General features: G+C 39.1%; 1 protein-coding gene across 4 annotated transcripts in view; it reads right to left on the reverse strand.

Moving 5' to 3' along the window:
- Positions 1-10,242: 10,242 nt before the first annotated feature.
- Positions 10,243-22,562, reverse strand: part of STK39 (serine/threonine kinase 39) — a 292,939-nt gene continuing 280,619 nt past the window's right edge. For 2 of the 4 annotated variants that reach the window (XM_003907566.4, XM_009182375.4), the window contains exons 17-18: positions 20,694-20,758; positions 10,243-11,793 (exon numbers count right to left, since the gene is read on the reverse strand). In XM_003907566.4, coding sequence (XP_003907615.1) covers positions 11,719-11,793; positions 20,694-20,758 — 140 coding nt within the window. In that variant the 3' untranslated portion in view covers positions 10,243-11,718. Of the gene's footprint in view, positions 11,794-15,548; positions 16,247-20,693; positions 20,759-22,562 lie in introns of those variants that run through there. The other 2 variants (XM_021923695.2, XM_009182373.3) reach the window with 2 other exon arrangements.

Below are 22,562 nucleotides of genomic sequence, written 5' to 3' on the forward strand. Positions count from 1 at the left end.
TAGATTTTTCCTTTTTTACCAGTTGTATTTGTTGGATTTTCCAACAAATGTTAAATAAAGGTCTATACCAGATTGTTTACCATTTCAAGCTTCATATGAAATAATTCCTATAAGAAGCTTACACTGTATTGGTGGATTGAAAGGCAATCAAATAGCACAATAAAAAAGGGAAAATGGAGATTTAACTGGGAGACAATTTGGTGTGGTGGGAAGACACATGTGAGTTCAAATTCCAGGACTGCCATTTACTGGCTGTGTGACCATGGATAAGTTACTTAAATTCTGTGAGTCTCATTTCCTTTAGCTGCGAATTGGACACAGGAATACCTGCTTTGCATAATTTAATAACAACAAAATGCATATGAAAAGCAACTGGAATATGGTAGGCACTCTGTGGTTACTATTTTTAGTAATGATAACTATCTTTTAATAGTTTTAATTAATCATTAACAATTCACAAAGGAAAATGCTACCAACACTAGAAATATGCAATTTCCAAGATTTGGATTTTGACTTCAATCCTCGGAATCAACAAGGACAACATGGCTGCTTTTATCCACATGTTCAGGGTAAGTGGTGTAAACCAAAAATAAAATTTTAAGTCCCCCAACTGACTGAACCAGCCATCTCTTGGCCAAGGGGATCCCAGAGTAACCTTGAAAACTGAATTCTTGGCCATAATGGTGTCAGAGGTGTTCAAACCAGAGAGACTCTATCTTGAATAGGAGTTGAATAAAATAAGGTTGAGATCACTGGGCTGAATTCCCAGGAGGTCAGACATTCTTAGTCACAGGATGGGAGAGGAGGTGGGTAAGATAAAGGTCACAAAAACCCTGCTGACTGGCCGGGCGCAGTGGCTCACGCCTGTAATCCTAGCACTTTGGGAGGCCGAGGCAGGTGGATCATGAGGTCAGGACATTGAGACCATCCTGGCTAACATGGTGAAATCCCGTCTCTACACTAAAAATACAAAAAAATTAGCCGGGCATGGTGGCAGGCGCCTGTAGTCCCAGCTACTCGGGAGGCTGAGGCAGGAGAATGGCGTGAACCTGGGAGGCAAAGCTTGCAGTGAGCCGAGATCACGCCACTGCACTCCAGCTTGGGCGACACAGCGAGACTCCATCTCAAAAAAAAAAAAAAAAAAACCCTGCTAACAAAACATGATGCAGTATAGAAGCAGGCCAAAAACCACCAAACCCAACATGGCAACAAAAGTGACCTCTGCTCATCCTCACTGCTCAATATATGCTAATTACAATAAATTAGCATGCTAAAAAGACACACCCACCAGAGCCATGACAATTTACAAATGCCAAGGCAAGGCCAAGAAGTTACCCTATATGTTCTACAAGTGGGAGGAATCCACAATTCCAGGAATTGCCTGCCCCTGTCCTGGAAAACTCATAAATAATCTACCCTTTGTTTACCATATAATCAAGAAATAACTATGAGTATACTCAGTTGAACAGCCCATACCACTGCTCTGCCTATGGAGTAGCCATTCTTTTATTCCTTTACTTTCTTAATAAACTTGCTTTCACTTTACTTTATGGACTTGCCCCAAATTCTTTCTTGCATGAGGTACAAGAGCCCTCTCTTGGGATCTAGATTGGACTCCTTTCCAGTAACAACAGAATGGGGGGAGTAAGTCACATCTTGTTGAACCCCATCCCTTGCTAACCACTATTGGGCTTTCTTATCTAAGGGCTAAACAGAAACCAGATCTTTCAGAAGACTCCTCCTCTGATACGACCCAAACACCTGACCCTGCCTCTCCTTTTTCACCAGATGAGTGACTACCAACCACTAAGTGGTCTCGGCCAGTCCACAGAGAATGTGCAAAAAGGGTTTCCATGCCCTTGGCTTCACCTTTTGACGTCAGAGGTGTGAAAACTTCACCCTCAGATCATGTTGAAGCTGCCATTTTTTGAATATGGGTCAAATGAAGGGGCATGAAGCTCAATTGCACATGTACCTATTTCTCCTCTTATAAATATTCATAACTCCTCCTATAGCTTACTGAATACGTATATTTGGCCACTCTGCTAAGTATAAATTCCTGTTCTCTTTGCCCCTCCCTCAAAGTGTCTGTTTCTGGCATCTGGCCAGAGGCTATGCTTCCTAGCCTGTCAGAAGGTCACCCTGCAGGCTGCAACCCTTTATGAGAAATAAAGCTCTCATTTCCAAATTCATGAACCTTATCTTTCTTCAGTTGACAGTGGGTACGACTATTTGTCAGGCTCCTTCCTCCTCACTTCTTGCTTCCTCAATTATGCCCACTGTCTGTTCTGGCCATTCATGCCCTGACTCACAGCCACACCCAAAAGAAGGGGAAAGCTCCAAGCAGGAGGGATGGTGCCACCAATAATATCCACAAAAGCAGCCCAGATCCTGAGAGAAGCCCTTAGGGCTATGCTCACCTGGAGCCTAGAGCTGTCTGCAGATTTCTGCAGGATGAAGATGAGGCTGTCTCTTTCTCTACCCCTCCTCCTGCCCACCAGCTTTCTTTAAGAGGCCCCAGGGGAAAAAGCAGAAAGCAATAAAGCTGCATTGTAGAGCAATGACCCTCCACCTCTTTGTAACTTCCAGTAGATTGTCCCTGACTCTCCCTGTACAATTCTTTGCTATAACAAAAGACCCTAATTAGCTGATTGGAATTTCTAAAGCCCTATTCACCAACAGCTCAACTGTTACAGCTGAATGGATGGACCAGTTCAGTCAAGCAGCAACCGGTTTATTCCTGCCTCTGCTCAATTAGGCCTCTAGAATGTTCATGTTGGAAAGGAAGTTAATGATCAACTAATTAATCCCTCTCAATCTAAAAATGAGTACACTGAGGCTTAATGAAGTAAAATGGAACTTGAGTGAGGTCAGTCAGCAGCAAAGCTGCAGCAGAAGGCATTTGGGTTTTACATGTTACTACCACAGAATGTAATTGGTTTATTTTTATTTAAATTATTTTAGTTGTTGTATTTTTTAAGTCTATTTAAGATAAAGAATCACACTGAAATGGTCCCTTTTCATACAACTATTTCTTGTTCTTTGATCTTGGGAAAATTACTTACCTTTCTGGATTTGGAAGGCATATCACAAAAAGGACTGATGAACATAAAACCTAGTTATAATACAAATAACGAAATGAAAAGCAAGTGCAATGAAAAGCCTATGGCACAGTGGTGGAGTGACCAGCAATAATCTTCAAGGCCCCTTCCAAGACTCTGTACCTAATTTTCTACAGATAATTTTGTACCCAAAACGTCGTCTCTTATCCCAAACTGTATAAACTTTAGGCTCCAAAAAACCTGGATTTGCCCTTTGAAAGTCAGCATGGTATAGTGGAAATTCTCTACAGTCATATTGAATTAGGTTCAAATCCCCTCTGCCATTTACTAGCTGGCTGACCTTGGAGAAGTTACTTATGATCTCTGTACATCTACTTCCTCATCTATAAAATGCAGATAGTGAAACCAATTTCCTAGAGTTGTTGGAAAGGCTTAAGCAAGGTAATGTGGGAAAAGCTTTTGGCTTAATGCCTGGCCCACAGCAAACCTGAAGTAAAGTGTGCCTTGTCTTATATTAGGAGGTTGTCTGATATAATGATTAAGAGCATGGGCTTTGGAATCCCATAAACCAACTTTCAAATTCCTGCTCCATATTGTAATACTAATTGTGTTATCTTGGGCAACTTAGTCTTTCCAAGCCTTAGGTCTTGCTACTTTAAAATGGGGGTAATAAAACTTAACTGACAGAGTTAAGATTAAATGGGATAGTATAATGTGCTTAGCAGAGTGTCTGCTTTCGGCTGCAAGTAATAACCAGAAAACATTCAAAATGGCTGAAAGCAGTGGCTTTCAAACTTTTTGGTACAACCCACAGTAAGACATAGATCTTATACTGTTCCTTAGTGCACATATCCGCATTATCACAGAATTATTGTGGGACTCAAATTCAATAATGTATAGGACCAAGCTTCATACAATGCTCTAGAATGGGAAAATAGTGTGGTGGACCTTAATTCAGCCTTTCCCAGTAAGCATGAACATCACTGGAATCTCAGTAGGCCATGTGGTTGTGCTTTTCCTCAATTCTCCATTTCATTTTGATTCACTGAGTTCCTTTTTTTCCCACAGTGTGGAAGAGAAAAAAAAAAAAAAAAAGACTTAAGTATGTAAAAAACTACCTGAATGTACTCAATCTGATTCTGATCACATGTTGATTTTGAACTTAAAATTACTTAACACATCTACATCCTGCTGCTGAAATAGTTCAATACCAAATTGTTCGTTTGGGTCAAGGTTGGACCAGAGTATGATCTCTTCCACTTTTTGAAGAAGGGCACTATCCTACTTCTCCCAGATTATGGACCCATTAGTTTACTGAAGATTCTTCTTAAACAATAAGCAGGTTTCTTCTGTGATAAATTTCCTGTCTGATATAAGTTTTTGTTTCTCAAGCCAGTATTTTACATAAGGGATGAATGCACAGTAGAAATGATCATTCTATTACTGACCTTTCATCATTCTGTAGCAAATTCAATCAATAACAACACAGGCTTGTAATTTTTAATAACATTCCTTGCCCTTTGATGAATTATGAGTTAAAGGATATGGGTTCCATAAACCTCTTCAGCTAATGATGCTTGTTTTGTAGGCTACAATTCATGTAGGGGGAAGTTTTGTGTACATTGCTTCAGTGTAAGATCCTTGTTCACCTGAAGATGCTCCATTAAGACATCCATTGGTTTGTTACAAAATGCACAGTAGTTGATAACCTGATTGTGTCCATTTTATTTCCATTGCTCTTAGAGCTTCAACTAGCCTGGGTAGATTTGGTGGGCAAGGCACAAGATGGTAGATAAAGGGACATCACTGTTACTTAACCATGCATTTTCTCTGCAGCGAAATAGCATCGGGGCAATCACTGAGGCATTTTGAGACCATCTTTTATGGCTTGTCTAGTGGGATGGGAGAAGTCCTTTTCTTGGTGGTGTTTGGATGTTAATTGGCAGATATTGTGTGTAGGATGTTGACAGAGTCAGTCACTTTATCATATTTTAAACATATGCTCTTCCAATCCATTCACTTTGGATGCATTGAACACTTTAATCATTCCTGGTAGTGTACACCCCAAGCTGAAAACTCCAGGAAGTATGGCATCAATGTAAAGGAAATCTCTTAAAATCAAACTCATAGCACTTTTTAATTTCATGCCAATACACAATGGAAATTGTCGCTTGAACACCATTTCTTTATGGTTATTAGGCCTAGTAATTAGATCTCTTGAAACTTAGAACCCTAGAAGGCATTACAGACCTCCTGGTTAGAACCTTCTGGTCCTGAGGGAATGTTGGCATATCACCCACCTGGTGTATCACTTAGACTTATCAGAATTCATAGCTAGGCACTTTGGGAGGCCGAGACAGGCGGATCACGAGGTCAGGAGATCGAGACCATCCTGGCTAACACGGTGAAACCCCGTCTCTATTAAGAAATACAAAAAACTAGCCGGGCGAAGTGGCGGGCGCCTGTAGTCCCAGCTACTCGGGAGGCTGAGGCTGGAGAATGGCGTGAACCCGGGAGGCGGAGCTTGCAGTGAGCTGAGATCCGGCCACTGCACTCCAGCCTGGGCGACAGAGCGTGACTCCGTCTCAAAAAAAAAAAAAAAAAGAATTCATAGCTAGGATCTCCTAACAAGTTGGACAATAAATGCGTGGAACACAAAAACAGGGGTATATTTAAATTGAAAATTAATTATATAAAGTCATTTTGGAATGAGCTGGAAGCACAGCCTCTGCTGTAAAGAATGGATAAACATCCTATGTTATACTGATAGGATTCTACTATGACGAACTAAATAGGCCTCGCTAAGCAACAGCTTCTCTTGTCCAACATACTTCCAAGACAAAAGAAGACCCGACATCATTTATTATCAATCGCAAATGCTAACTTAGGCAGAAGTCCTCCAACGTTCGTTGACTCATATTCACCATCTCTGTATGGACTAATTTAATTACTTAATGGTAGATTCCGTTTACTAGTTCAACTTGGTCGGTTCCTCAGGAAGGTATATTACTTAATACCAAACAGACCATAGGTACAATATTGAAATGAATGAATGGCAATCTTGATGTGAAATTTTTCCATGCTAAGATCATTGCGTATAGTACTAGATTTGTTTTTTTTCATGGTCATGGAGATGAGGTGGTCATGGAGATGAGGTCGTCATCTACCATATTTATCAGCACATAAGATGTATAACATATAGGTAACTCCTCAGCTTTATGAGGGTAATTTTGGGGAAAAAAATTTAAGAACTGTTCATCACACATGATTTATAGGTTTAAAGTTCTCTAATGGTTTAAAAACATTTAAAGTCTCTCTAAAGTTCTCTAACATTTAAAAAACATTTAAAGTCTCTCTAAATGTTTTCTATATAGAGAAAACCATTTTGTTCATATAAGAACTGTATATTGGTGTTAGGCCAGGAGTGGTGGCTCACATCTGTAATCCCAGCACTTTGGGAGGCTGAGGTGGGCAGATCACCCAAGGTTGGGAGTTCAAGACTAGCCTGGCCAACATAGTGAAACCCTGTGTCTACTAAAAATACAAAAATTAGGCAGGCATGGTGGCAGGTGCCTGTAATCCCAGCTACTCGGGAGGCTGGGGCAGGAGAATCGCTTGAACCCGGGAGGCAGAGGTTGCAGTGAGCCAGACTGTGCCATTGCACTCCAGCCTGGGTGACAGAGTGAGACTCTGTTTCAAACAACAAACAAACCCTGTATATTGGAGGTAAAATGAAATGAGAACTTCCTTCTATTTTACATCTTTCTGAGTTGACCACTATGGCACACTGGAGGCAGAATAGCTTTTGTACATGTTTAGGCATGAGATGTGGGTGCCTTGATTTTACTAAGAGGTTGTGAACCCTCCAGTTTCTCAAAGCATATGAGTCTGTCCAAATAAATAATACCAAATATCTGTATTTAGGAAAGTTGAACAGAATTAAAACATTGAATTGTGGCATGTCACGTTTAATCAAAAGCCTGGTTAAGAAAAACAGGCACAGAGGATTGCTTGAAGGGTATGCCATCTACTCATTCCTTTATAAACTTTTGATAATTGTATCTTTCTAGACCAAAAGAGAGAGTGACTCCTTGGACCATGCTCCTTCAGCTCCTTGCTGACCTGCATTTCTCACCATACAGTTTAACTCTAGGCCCCTACTGAAAGTTCCATAAAAGGAAATTGTTCACAACTTGCTGTATATGTATTGTATGAAGGTTTTGAGAATTTTATAATTTCTGAAAACATAACTTCTACCTCCTAGAAGAGTTTTTAAGCATTTATGCCAGAAAGAGTGTTTCTCCTTTTTTACTTTTTAAAATAAAAATTGCTTATTTTTAAGGTGTACAAATGGATGCTTTGATATAGTGAACTGCAGTCAACCTAATTAACCTATATATTTCTTCAGTCACCATTATGTGTATGGTGAGAACATTACAATTTATTCTCTTAGTAAATTTCAAGTATACATTATTAACTATAGTACCCATGCTGTACGTCGGATCTTTAGAACTTATTCATCCTGTATCACTGAAACTTCATACCCTTTGATAAACACCTCCCCATTTCTCCTGTCCTCCTGCCCCTCATAACTACCATTTTCTTAGATTCCACATATGAGATCAGGCAGAAATTTTCTTCTGTATCTGCTTATTTCACTTAGCCTAATGTCCTGCAAGTTCATCCATGCCATTGCAAGTGATGTTATTTTCTTCTTTCTAAAGGCTGAAGAGTATTCCATTGTGTGTGTGTATAAAACAATTTCTTGGCCAGACTCAGCACTTTGGGAGGCTTAGGTGGGAGGACCGCTTGAGCCCAAGAGTTGAAGACCAGCCTGGGCATCATAGTGAAACCTCGTCTCCACCAAAAAAGAAAAAAAAAAATTAAAAATTAGCTGGGCCTGGTGGCACATACCTGTAGTCCCAACTACTTGGGAGGCTGGGGTGGGAGTATTGCTTGAGCCTGAGAGGTCAAGGCTGCAGTGAGCTGTGATCATGCCATTGCACTCCAGCCTGGGCAACAGAGCGAGACTCTGTCTCTAAACAAAACAACACAATTTCTTTATCCATTCATACATTCATGGACACTTTGGTTGTTTCCACTACCTTGGCTATTGGGCATAATGCTGCAATGAACATGAGTGTACAGATATCTCTTCAAGATACTGCTTTTATTTTCTTTGGCTATACACCCAGAAGTGGGAGTGCTGGATTATATGTTCGTTCTATTTTTAATGTTTGAGGAACCTCCATACTGTATTCCATATGGCTGTACCAATTTATATTCCCCCAATAGGCACATAAGTGCTCCCTTTTCTCCCCATCCTTGCCAGCACTCATCTTCAGATGTGAGATGATACCTCATTGTGGTTTTGATTTGCATTTCCCTGATGATTAATGATGTTGAGTACATTTTCATGTGCTTATTGGCCATCTATATGTCTTCTTTGGGAAAATACCTATTCAAGTCCTTTGACTATTTTTAATGTTTTGTTGTTGTTTGCTCTTGAGTTATATGAGTTCTTTACACATTTTGGATATTAACCCCTTAACAGATACATGGTTTACAAATATTTCCTAAGTCCATAGATTGCTTTTGCACTTTGTCTACTATTTCTTTTGCTGTGCAGAAGCTTTTTAGTGTCATATAATCCCACTTTATTTTTGCTTTTGTTGCCTGTGCCTTTGGTGTCATATCCAAAAAAGTCATTGATAAGACCAATGTCAAGGAGATTTCTTCCTGTTTTCTTCTAGAAGTTTTATAGTTTCATGTCTTATAATGTCTTTAATCCATTTTGAGCTCATTTGTGTGTCTGTTGTAAGATAAGGGTCCAATTTCATTGTTTTGCAAGTGGATACACAGTTTTCCCAACAAAATTTGCTGAAGAGACGGTCCTTTTCCCATTGTATATTTTTGGCACTTATGTCAAAAATTGCCATACATGTGTGGGTTTATTTCTGGACTCTATTCTGTTCTACTGGTCTGTTTTTATACCAGTACCATGCTGTTTTGATTACTATAACTTTATAATGTAATTTGAAATCAGGAAGTGTGATGCTTCTAGTTTTGCTCTTTTTCCTTAAGATTGCTTTGGTTATTCAGGGTATTTTGTGGTTCCATACAAATGTTAGGATTATTTTTCATATTTCTGTGGGTAATATAATTTTAAAATTTTGATAAGGATTATACTGAATTCATAGATTGCTCTGTATAGTTGGGAATTAAGGTAGTATGGTGGGTAGGAAGCTCTAGTCCACATGTAGGCCCTCGTGGTGATTTTTACGTACTAACTTTATCCTTGCATTCATCTTGTAAGCCAGTTCTTATTGTCCCTTCATCCTAATTTCTTTATGCATTTTTACATCTCTATCCTATTGTATGAATGTATGCAAACTACCTCAAATGCCATTAGGATGGATACGAAAATATGGGTGGAAATTTAATACAGACATTAAATGATATTTGTAACCATGTTTAAATACAGATATTAAATGATATAACAATTATGACAAGGCAGTTATAAATAACTTTTCCTTAGTAATATATATTTACTTTTTAAAGTACACTAAAGAGCTACCATATCTAGGGTTAGCTAGGAAAGAGCAACGGCACCATCCCGGGAGTCCACCCCCTTGAAAGATTAGACTCCAATTTTGATTTTTGACTAGTCTCCATGTTGCAAAGTCCTTCAGTTATTCATGTACATTTTATCCTCTTAGAAGATGAGGGTTTTTTAACCCACAAGTTGTACAGAAGAGTGTAAAGAACATGCTCTGAATGTCAGGAAACTAGGATCCTGGGAAGTTTACCTCTGCAAGTAGTCCTGTAAAGGGCCTTGGACAAGTCATTCAACCACTCTGAGCCTCAGGGACTAACAGCACTAAAATGAACGAAGTGGCTGGAAGGAATTACTCTCTCTTGTCCCCTATAGCCCTATAGGGGTTTTAATTCCAAGACCATCTGTCTACATGGAGTAGAAATGTTTGCCTTTCATTCTCTCCTCATGCTAATTCAAGTTACTTGTCAACCCAATTCTGTACTGGATGCATGACGCCTCCTTACTCTGCCTCTAGGGCACTTTCACTAGTTAACTTTTACTAGGCATTTTATGGAAGTGCTAGATGCCAATGCAGTAATGCAGATTATATCTAAAGGAGGAATGAAACAATGCAAAACAATCTCGTTGTGCAATACACTTTTATTTTCCTTTTACCTTTGCAGTCATCTTTGAGTAATCGTTGTGTAAACAATAGAATGGAATGAAATTACATTAAATTGTATGCAAATGGCTCTAGAACACCTTAACAATTATGACAAGGCAATTATAAATAACTTTTTTTCCTTAGTAATATATATTTGCTTTTTAAAGTACATTAAAGAGCTGCCATATCTAGGGTTAGCTAGGAAAGAGCAATGGTACCATCCTGGGAGCCCACCTCCCTGAAAGATTAGACTCCAATTTTCAAAATCCTAAGGTTTACTAGTTCCATAATATATAGTCAAGCAGAGGGCTACTTGGGTTGAAAGTATTTATTCTTGAACCTTAACAGCGTTTTACCTTTTAGTCATTGCACAAAACCCTTTCAATTTTCACTCCAGCTGGGTATTCTGCAAAATTTCAAGTAAAACTCAGATTCTGGTATTTTCAAGTTTATCACCTTTAGAATAACAAATCCTATCACTTAAGGAGAGCCAAATCAGAGATGGGTATATAGTTAGCAATCTAACAGAATGGCAACATTTTACACAGGATTCTAAACGGTCCAATGAAGCAAAACGTAACATATGCCACCTTATATAGAGGAAATTTTAGATCTGAGACTATTCCAGAGTAAAGCAGCCTCAGGCACATTCTTAATGTGAAAGTTTGCAAGGCACCTCCCTCTCCCAAGAGACAGTCAGATTGTAAATTGGCTTTTAGGCAAACAAACTAAAAGAATAAGCATCCAAATTCCTAATTCAGTCATTTCAAAATTTAGAAGTTACAAATACTCCAAAGATAGACCCAAAACTTTTTGTTTAAATAACGAGATTAACTGCAAGAAGCATATATTCAAAACCCTTTTTTTCTTATAGCTAAGGTGTGTAATGCATAAATATATGAAAAATAAAATTCACAGTCAGTTTTAAAACTAGAATTCAAGTTTGGCTAATAAATCTTAATTTTATAAGTATATTAATTTCTAAATACAACATAAAAGAGGCAGTATTGTCAGATGTACAATTAAAGTATTATAACAGAAATAACGACAATGAAAGGAGAAATAGGCTTCTGGATAGAAAATTCCTTTTGTTGCCAATAAATAAGACCACCTGAGTGTATTTCAGATTCTTTTCACTTAAGGGATATCCAAATTGATTGCTAAGAATATTAAATAGCCTTTGGAAAAATTAGCAACAGTCGTGCAGCTGTGGCATTTGCCTGTTCTTGTACTGTGGATTGCTAGAGAATAAAGCAGAACTCGGAGTGTTGTAAGTTTTAAAAAATTATTTTTTTATCCAATTTTGTTGAAGCTGGCCTCTTCACAATCTTCTGATTTTGCTGGGAAATGGGAGTGAGGGGGTGGGAAGAAATGGGCAGAAAGAGGGAGGGTTGAAGGGAGTGTGTGGAGGGGGGTGGGACATGACAGATCAGGGTGACATCAAGGGACATACATCAGCTGACACTCAACTGAGCAAACCCAATCAGCTTCACCTCGTCAGGAATCTCCGACCCATCACAGCCAGACGCCTGGAAAGGGAAAAAGAAAGCCTCAGTGCTGGTTTGCTGCTGCTGCTGCCGGTTGTTAACGTCTTGTTCCTATGACGGCAGATCTAAGCAAAGGCACAGTTGGTATGGGACCATGTGTCCCATTTCTTCCAGAAGAGAGATGCCAGCCACTCTCTTGAATGGCTCCTGGAAGCTAAGTGCTGTCAGCATTGTGGCCAGATCATGCTATGAAGTACGGAACAGAGGTGGGAAGGGATTTGTTATCCATTAAAATACCATGCCCAGGCTGGAAGTTTTGGAACAGTCAATGAAACACCACTGCTAAGAAACCACAAACAAATTTTTCAACAACTAGATACAATTATTTTAAATATACTTTCTAACTAAATCACCTTAGTAATCATTCTGAAAACAACATGAAAATAAGCAGAAGAGATCTAACAGGTCATTCAGGAGTAATTTAGTTTTTACCAAACTCATCTCTTCTCTAAAACTTGCCAGAAAAAAGGCATCACCAAGTACTGGGATGGGCTCATTAGAGAGAACTGCTATATAAATACCAGTGAATAAATTTTACAGGGAAAGGTATTATAACAATTCTTTTCTATAAAAGAATTTTGTTTGTAATATTTTCAGACATATTAATTGCCTAAAATTGGCCAAAATTATGGTGTGTCAAATACTTTATTTTTCTTACTTCAAAATCAGAAAGAACTGGAAAGAAGCCATTGCCGTGGCTGGGCGCGGTGGCTCACGCCTGTAACCCCAGTACTCTGGGAGGCCGAGGCAGGCGGATCATGAGGTCAGGAGATTGAGACCATCCTGGCCAACACGGTGAAACCCCGTCTCTACTAAAATATAAAAAATTAGTCAGGTTTGGTGGCACACGCCTGTAGTGCCAGCTACTCGGGAGGCTGAGGCAGGGGAATCACTTGAATCCAGGAGGCAGAGCTTGCAGTGAGCCGAGATCGCGCCACTGCACTCCAGCCTGGCGACAGAGCGAGACTCCGTCTCAAAAAGAAAGAAGCCATTGCCCTTCAAACCTCTCACTGGTCCTAATTAATAAGTTATTTTCATTTCTTTCTGACCTCTCCCCCTTGCTTTTAGAGAGACACTCAGAGTCTCTCTCTCTTTCTCTCTCTCTCTCTCCTCAGATCACCATTCTAAGCTGCCTCTCATCCTACAGTACATAAATCAGAATTGGACATTACATAAGAACAACAAGGAGGGGAGAAAAAAGTATGATGAATGACTGGGAATGGGCAATTAATTACCAAAGGATCATACAATCTTTTCAGAGCCTAATTCCAGCTAAATTATTGTCACAACAATTAGTTTCCCATGGAAAAGTGCACTTTCCAATCACCACAATTAACCTGCTTAGCACTGCTTGTATATATTTAGATTACGTACTGTATTGTTTTGTGAACTGTACTGTTCACAATGTACCAGCATCAACTCTAGCATTTTCTATTAAATAAGTAGCTAACTATAATGTTTGTACCTTGAATATTTTCAAATGATTGTCTTTAAAATAACATTCTATCTATGTAAGTAGTTATGCTTATGTAAAAAAGTCACTAGTCTAAAGGATAAAAATATTAATCAGTATTTAAAGAAAGGAATTTACTTTGTACCTATCTAGTGATATCTCTGGTTTCATTTGACAGATAAGATATTCAGTGAAGTAAAATTGTCATTGTTTGTGTTGACAGTGGCAATGAGGTCTGAAATGCTCTTCTTCTTATCACCTTCAACAAAGTAGTACAGGCATAAAGGGCATTTTGGCTGAGGTATTTCTGGTGGTGTCACACTGACACTGTAATATTCACCTTCCCTATCCATTTCCTCCTTGTGTTATCACTGTTTCTTTATCTACCTTCCTAAATCTTCCCTTCTCTCATGTGTAGCTCTTGTTAACATCATTTACTCAACCCACTGAATAATGGCAGACAACTGTGTAATTAACAGGCAACTGACAAACATCCAAAGACAAATTACGGCTGCTGGTGGTGACAAGAAGGTCAGATTGCCAAATGTGAAATACACCAATGTACTTCAAAGCTTCATCAGAAATTTGGCAATGTGAATATCAGGAGGTTAAAATGACTAGAATAGAACTACAGTATCCAATAGTGGTTGAACTGACTAGAAATGAGAATATTAAATCCTTTCTTGTGAAGAGTAATGGAAATGAGAACTTACTAGGGTAGGTGATAAACCAGTGGTTATGGTGAGAACATCACAGAAGGAGTCTTCACAAAGTCCCTACCCACCCTGGGTCCTCAGTGCCTCCCATAGCTACACTGAAATGTCTGTCTCCTGGCCAAGACCTTTGGCTGTTTGCTTCAAAGCGCTCAGCCCTCCTTCCTCTGCTACCTGGGCTCTCACTGCTGAGTCCAGGGCTCTCTCAGCCTGCAAAGCACAAATGAGGGTGATATGCAGAGAAAGGAACCAATGACCCTTCAAAACAGCAATGTTCAAACTTTGGGTTCTCAGGCTCTCTTGATACTCTTAAGAATTATTGAGGAGTCCAAAAAGTATCTGCTTATGTGGGTTATACTCATTAGACTGACTGGTCTTAGAAATTAAAACTGAGAGATTTAAAAAGTATTTTAAACATATTATTTGAAACTATGTCGATATTAAAGTAATAATATAAACAGTATATTTAAAAACATAAAATAGGTTTACATAGGTTAATTATACTATCTTAAAACTAAAACATTTAAAAAATATTCCTTTACTAATTCATTAAACTTAACAATAATAAACTGATTACATACAAACATAAATAAAATCTTTATGAAAAATAACCATAGTCCCCCTAACCACTGCAAGAAAACTCAAAGAGTGGCATGACTTTTACATTTCCTCTTTAATGTCTTGCTTAATAAAAGACAGCTGGATTCTCATACCTACTTCTGTATTCAATCTACTGTTTTATGCTGTTTACCTGGAAGTACATGAAAAAAAAAAATCCAGCCTCATACAAATATGTATGAAAGAGGGAAAATTATTTTGATAGCTTTTCCAAATAGTTGTGGATATCATTTGTTACTGCACTAGAACTTGCCAAGTGACAGTTTCTTTAATGTAAGTTGCAATGTACACTCTGAAACCACAGTATTTTCGTACCCTGTTACCTTAAAATCTATTGGTCTACCTTGCACTTTGAGTGGATCTTTTACCCATGCATGACTTTAAGCATCACTGACTTATGCGTATCTTCTAAATGGCTGACATGTTTCATTATACAATATGAACAATTCATTATACAATGTCAACAAATCATATTCATTATAACACCCATCACCAATCTCATCAGAAAAGTCTAAATACTGGATTACTGTCAAGCTTACAGTAGCAATACAAGTTTTCCAAAATCCTATTTTTGCTTGAAAGCTTGAATTTATTATCAACAACAAATATTGTCAGATTTGTTTATTTATTTATTTATATTTTTTGAGACAGAGTCTCGCTCTGTCACCCAGGCTGGAGTGCAGTAGTGTGATCTCAACTTACTGCAACGTCCGCCTCCTGGGTTCAAGTGATTCTCCTGCCTCAGCCTCCCGAGCAGCTGGGACTACAGGTGCCCGCCCCCATGCCCAGCTAATTTTTTTTTTTATTTAAATTTTTAGTAGAGATGAGGTTTCACCATGTTAGCCAGGATGATCTTGATCTCCTGACCTCGTGATCCGCCTGCCTCGGCCTCCCAAAGTGCTGGGATAACGTAAAGGGGTGAGCAACCGCGCCCGGCCATCGGTTTTTTTTTTTTTTTTTTTTTTTTTAAGTGTCAGTCTTACTTTCTTCATTTTGAAAAAAAGTCTGCCAAATATCTGAGTCTGAATAACTACAGTTTGTCAGCTATTCTTTCAAGTAAAAATGTTGTTTCATGAAGAAAGAAAAAGTATGTAGGTAAGCTTAAACCAAACAATCTCACAAGTGCTTTTCCTGGAGCCTGTCAATGTACACCCAGATAATGAAGGAGTGATTCCCACTTCATCACGCTGAACACTGAAAAGATGTGTCCTGTAGCTGAAATTCAATGAAGTCAGTAATGTTTCCTGCCTTGTTAGGAAAATTCTCAAGTGAAACTGGCTTTGCTTTTTCACAGTGAGTGACAGTGCCTGGCTTTGAGGAACACAACGACTATTAGTGCAGTCTGATGTTGCTGTATGTGTACTGACATTACCAGTTTTACCCACCATGGCTTTACACCAACATCAACACAGTGGAAAAGGCAAGTCACAAAGAGTTTTGATATCCAGGGTCACCTAGAAGGGCTCAGGGAAACTCAGAAGTTTGAGACCCATGCTTCAGAACGTGCTATCCCAAAATATGCCACTCTTCTATTTCATTGTTTTGAGTTAAAGACACTTTAAACAACAACAGCAACAGATGCAGGAAGGGCCCTCTGAGTTTCCTAAAAGCAGGAGTTAAAACTCCCATGCGGAAGGTTTCCTCCCTGCACCTGGAAGAAGAAAGATATTCTGATCACCAGAGGTGGGGAGCTGAAGTCCCTGACAGACATCTACACAAACAAACCTTGTTAAACTCATCCTCGTGTTCCTAGTCACTTCTCCACAATGAACTCTCATCCCAGCCCCCCACTGCCTTGCCCCTTTCATCATTTACTGCTTTGTCCAACTCAGTATATGTGCTCAATTCTAACAGGGTCTTCATTTCTTTATGAGGCTTCTCAGGTCATATAAAACTTAGATTAAATAAATATGTATGCTTTTCTCCTGTTAATCTGTTTTATGTCAGTTTACTTCCAGGCCCAGCCAAAAATCCCTAAGAAGGCAGAGGTAACAGTCTGCCCCCCCTACCAAAGGAAAATGTATACATTATCAGGGAGCTAGTGTGACAGTGTATGACACCATGCACGCTTCACTCAGGGTGTATTCTGATTCCTGAACACCCACCTCCTCACCCCTCCTGCCATGACAGCAGGTGTGGCCTGCACCCCACGGAGGAGCTGAAGTTATGGTTGCCTGGCGTCACTGACAAGGAATGCCTCCACCCCAAATGCGGGTGCACTTTGGAATCACCAGGAGAGTCTGAGGTGGCCCCCACCATAGAGTCTGAGAACCACCGGTCTATCCCAGTGCTTCCCAGTGTGAAACTACAAGTTTCCTTTAAAGCACTGGTTCTCAAACTTCAGCCTGCATCAGAATCACCTGGAGGGCTTGTTAAAACGGATTCCAGTGTCCCACCGCACAAGAGATTCTCATTCCTTAGTCCTGAGATGGGGGTCCTAGAATTTACATTGTAATCCAGTTCCCAAGGGAAGCTGACACTGTCAGTCTCGGGGCCACAGGTGGACAGCCACTCTTTTAGGCTGGGAGTAGGAGGCACAGAGCTGCCACGTGGACCTCCTGGAACTGGAAGTTTCCTTGAAGATCTTTGTCTCACTTTTCTACCCCTTCAGTAGGAGGAGAAAGTTAAAACGCTTAGGGAGTTTTTACCCCATTTCAGGCTTGACTTTACCTGCACTTTGCAAAATGTTGCCTTAGTCATGCAGCCTCCAATTATGCAGAAGCTGAGAACCTCTAAAAAGAAGTCCCTTTAGTCACTGTGAAAATGCTGATGAAATTTCTATCTGCAATACATATAGTACTATTAAACTTCAGTAACTAAAACCTATAATGCTTATGTTAATGTGTACCAATTAGATGTTAATTACATGTTCTCAAAATTTGTATTCTGTCTTCAAGGGCAAATTAAATGTATCTTATTTCATGTTTTTTCTAACGCAATTTCAAAAATTCCACATTGAAAGCAGGAAGATTCACCTACTTACAAAACTGCCCAGTCGTCCATTCAAAAATGGCTTAAAAATAAAGACCTGTCTCAAGGCTTACAACAATAAAACAGTACTAATACATCAAACTCAGAGCACATAATAGTTGAGCTGAAATGCCCTCTATGCCCAAACCACTTTGTTAAAAGTGAAGAGAAGAATCTGATCTCCCAGCCCCTGGCCATACCAACAATGGAAATCTTACTTATTAATCTCCCTGTGGAATGCTTCTCAGGGTTTGCTGAACACTGGAACCACCATGAAGTCCTTTTAATATTCCCACAGCCCAGGCTGCACCAAGAGCAATTAAATCAGAGTATCTGTTGTAGGACCCAGACACTAGGTCCTACAACAGGACCCATTTCACATCTTGGGAACGCCAGGCTCTCTGGGGTTAATTTGCCCAGGATCACACAGTGGAAGCTGCAGACTCACCGCTGGTCTAGACTCAAAGCCCATGCTCTCAACAACCATTCATTCCTGGAGGCAGACCCCTGCGGCCTTAGGCATTCAATGTTTAAAGTGTCCCAGCGCTCCCGAGTGAAACCACTGTGCAGGGAGGTAAAGAACCACAGTATCATGACACTGCTGTTCTTTAGATAATTTTCAGGCCCCTGACATTTTCCTTTAAAAAGTAATGAAAGGCACTGAGATTAAAATAATGATAAACAGCTGAGAGATAAAGGGACCATGCGCAGCAGCAGCTTATGAGGAAAAACGCTGCTAAAATGCTTTGATCTTTTATTCCTGAATAAAATAACCAAGTTGATGAATGAGGGTAAATGCATTTGAATCTCTGCAGTTTATCGAGATGTTAGCATCCTACGCAAGATCAGGCCAAAAACCAGTTCAAATTAGCTCTGTCAAGTCGATCTCAAACCGGCTGGCAGCTGACAGCTACAAAGAAACCCTCCCTGGAGCTTAACAAGGGCTGGACAGAAAGTTAAGTGACAGAAATAAGGTCCCTCGTGAGTTTGGTTTTCTTTAACATCTTTATCTTTGGCGAGAATAAACTATCAATTTCCATTTACTGTGAATACCACACTACTACATTTTCAAGCTGTAATGGGAAGGAAAACATATATGGAATTGTTTCTAAAACTCTCCTGTGCCTGACAGGCCACTATTACTCAATCTGCTGAAGGTACAAAGGAGATTCAGTCTCAGCCAATGTAGATTCAGTCCCAGCCAATGTAAATGTACCCAGTCATCCAAAAGGAGGAATCTACAAAATGACAGAAAACTGTACAACCCTAAGGCCGCAGGGGTCTGCCTCGAAGAATGAATGGCTGTTGACAGCATGGGCTTTGAGGCTAGACCAGGGGTGAGTCTGCAGCTTCCAGACTCAGGATCTGTGTGATCACTGTGTGATTTTGGGCAAATCAGAGAGCCTGGGGTTCCTGAGATGTGAAATGGGCCTGCTACCAGAAATAATGGTAAAGCAGGAGAGCTGGAGGGGTGGGGGCAGACCAGGTTTCATTAGCCATGTCCCAGGTATGTGGTTTACAATAGGGCAGAGGACACACTGTGTCTGCTACATTTTGGGATTGTAGGAGGATTACTCTGGCTACAGCCACAGGGTGGTAAACAGAGCCAAAAGCTGGCAAATTGGTGGCAGGAAGATTAGTTTCTGAAGATGACAGAATCCTGCTTGGGTGCAGGAAATGGAGATGCAGGGAAGAGGACAGAATCCAGAGAGAATTTAAGAAACATATAAGCCGATTAGGAGATGAGGGAGAGTTTTACATTATTCTTATGGTTTACCTAGAGACTGTACAGCGGCTGTTTTCACAAAATCCTCGGTAGTAGGAAAGGGCCAGGGTTACTGTTCCTCTTTCATAATAAAATAAGAAAAGTCCTGCATGAGAGTTTCAGACTCTTATCTCTGTTTGCATGTAAGAAATTAGGAAAATGTTCTGGAGGTGGTATTAAAAAAATGAATAAAGGGACATACATTGGCTTGAAATACTGACACAGGATGCCATTTTCTTATCAATATACTCTCATATTAAAAACACACACACACACACACATTAAGAGGAGACAGTGTCATCCCAAACTAGAAGAGGGATTTTCCCATTTGTTAACCTAGCACTCTACATCTGAATAAAATGTTACTTTCTTATCCAAGCAAAAAGAATTCCTTCAGATATATCTTTTCTGTGAAAATCTTCGTGTTTTTCTTTTATCACACAGCCTAGCTATCTAAAATTAGATGGGAAGCAAGACCCAGAAAGTTAATTAGCACTAGGCTCAGATTTACTGTAACTAATCATTTAGCATTTTTGGTCACCTACATTTTCCATTTAATTTCACAAATATAAAAAAGATCATCAATGTATGTTGTGCACAGCAAAGTGTTGGCCATCTAGATCTAAAATTGCTTCTGGGATTCTGACCAGCCTTTGATAAAATTAACTTGTGATTTTTAAAATGTGCCTTAATGTACTGTTTGCTAAAACTTTTTGGAAAATGGTCACTTTGGACTATCTGGACTTCTCTCCATTTCTGACCACCCAGGATGTCCAGTACTCTGTATCTCTGTGGCCACCTAGTACTTAAGTTTAAAATCTACTAGTGCAGAATAACTGTTGAAATATCTCCTTTCTACAAAAATCTGCTACTGTGATTTGAAATGTGGAAGTAAAATGTTGTGTCTTTGCTCGCCAGCCTTAAGTTGTTCTACAATTGCTTCCAATTACCTAAACCATTTCTACAACAATCAGCCTCTATTTTTAAAAGTTAGAACCACTTGGCTTTTGTCTTAGGAAAGCTTTATTAAGAGTGTTGCTTTGAATTCAGTGTAATTTTGTCTTAATGGTCAAGTTGCGATACAAACTGTAAGCAACATGATCTAGGCTTCTCACATGGCCACTCTTAGTCAAAGGTGTGATGATAAAAGAAAAAGCTATGCTCATAGAAGAGGAAATTTCCAGTTACAGTCAGAAAACGTTCCCTAATGTTGCAGAGTCAAATGTTTCCAAATGCAAAAATTGATTCTAAAAGAAAACAACAGCAGCAAAATTACAGAGTAGGTTATTAAACTAGATTATTATTCCCTGCTGGCACAGCATGGCAAAATATTACCTCCTTCTTTCCATAACTTTCCACTTACCAACTTAAATGTCAATGTTTTTAAAGCTTTGGGATCATCTACAATCTTCTGTAAATTAGCAGCCACTGTAAAACACAAACATAGAGAGAAAGTGTTCAAATTATTTCTAGTAACACTGGATTTTCACATCAGTGACTCAGAAAATTTGACTAATGATGCAATAAATTGCAAAATCATTTCTTTCATAAACACTGCAAAGTCCATATAAATGACAAAATTACTCTTACAGATATTTTCTACAACAACTGATATTATTTCAGCAATCTTGTATCTATGCACATCTGAATTAATCACTATATGTCAACTCCGCATTTCATATAATAAAATCTGAAATTACTTTCTAATGGAAAGTAGAAATGATAGCAACCCCCAGTGTTTCTGCCACTTGGCTTCTCTAAATATTCATTACTAAGAAATGTATTAGCCAGGAGAGGGCAGTACAAAACAAAGACGAGAGGTAGTGGGGAGAAAAAACAAAAAACAAAAAACAAAAAAAACCAAACCTTTCTCTGGAAATAGAAGGTCAGCACATTTGAACCCCTGTCCTATAAATTCACTCAATTCTCTGAACCCATTTTTATCAAGGCAACAAAATACCGTGGATAACCTCTACAACTCAAGCGCATGTTTTAAGGCTTTCAGAGCACAATGATCTGTCAAACCAGGGAAGTGCCACCTTCAATAATAGCCAAGTTCGCTGAACAGGGTCAAGCACTAGACTAGAGGCTGTTAGGTTGGAGCTCAGTGCTGTAGATATGTTTTCAGTATTAGCTGGATTCACTAGAGATCTGTCCTTGTTCTCCACGATGTAATGATCTATCTGATACCCCAGTAGAGAAGTCAGCTTTTCCTGCTTACTCCACTGGCTCAGGGTACTGCTAATGAACAGAATTATCAAAAGGTAATGTAGATGGAAACTTAAAACTTACTTTTTCCATATCCACACCTGAAGTATAAAGTCCTGAAAGTCAAATCAGGGCTACTGCTTAGGGAAGGAGAAGTTACTGCTGAAGAAATTATGGGAGAATATCCTGTTTGTCATTTTTATTTTTTTAATGAGTAAAATTATCTGCTGCTTCAGTAGTTAGATATTGAAAAGTTATCTGAATTTTTTAAGATAAAAAAAATTTAAGATAAAATAGTAAACATATAAGTATTTTGAGAAAAGGGTTTCAAGTAGAAAATTTATAAGTAGAAAGTAGTAAGAAATCTGTGCAAATTTTAATTTTCTCTAAGGTCGACTGACAACAACCTAGATACATGGATTTTCTGCAGATTAGTTTATTTCATTTAATCCATCAGCTGCAGAGGAGAAAAAAGAAAAATTATGTACTCAATATGGCCTATTTCTCTGTATAAACCATAATTGCAAGCATCATTTTATCTTCATTTGTTGCCCTTTTAATACTTGCATTCTGAGTGATCTGCAGTTTCATTTTTACCAACACTCCTCCCATCCACCTCCTCTTTCTCTCCTCTTTCTTTTGCCCACAAACGCAAGCACACACATATCAGGTATACCCCAGGGCACCAATTCCAGAATAGTTATCATGGCAAAGCTTCCTGTGGCCTTTCAACCGTTTTCTGAACATATTTTAGACACTAAAATCATCAAGGCATTTATGCAAGAAACATTGGCTCATGGAGTGCAAAGCTCTGCCGTAAAATCCTGTCCACCAAAGCCAGTATTTATCATGTCAGGGCATTCTGACTATATGCAAATCACAGCAAATGAACACAGTACCCATTTTCTTAAAACATAAAAGTGTTCTAATAGTTCCTCTGATTTGGGCTGATTTCATGAGTGGCCATAAATTCTTCGCATAAATTTCAGTCCTTTCATTAGAGTTTCTCGGTTAATGTGGATGA

The sequence above is a fragment of the Papio anubis genome, chromosome 10 (assembly GCF_008728515.1).
Source record: "Papio anubis isolate 15944 chromosome 10, Panubis1.0, whole genome shotgun sequence".
NCBI lineage: Eukaryota > Metazoa > Chordata > Mammalia > Primates > Cercopithecidae > Papio > Papio anubis.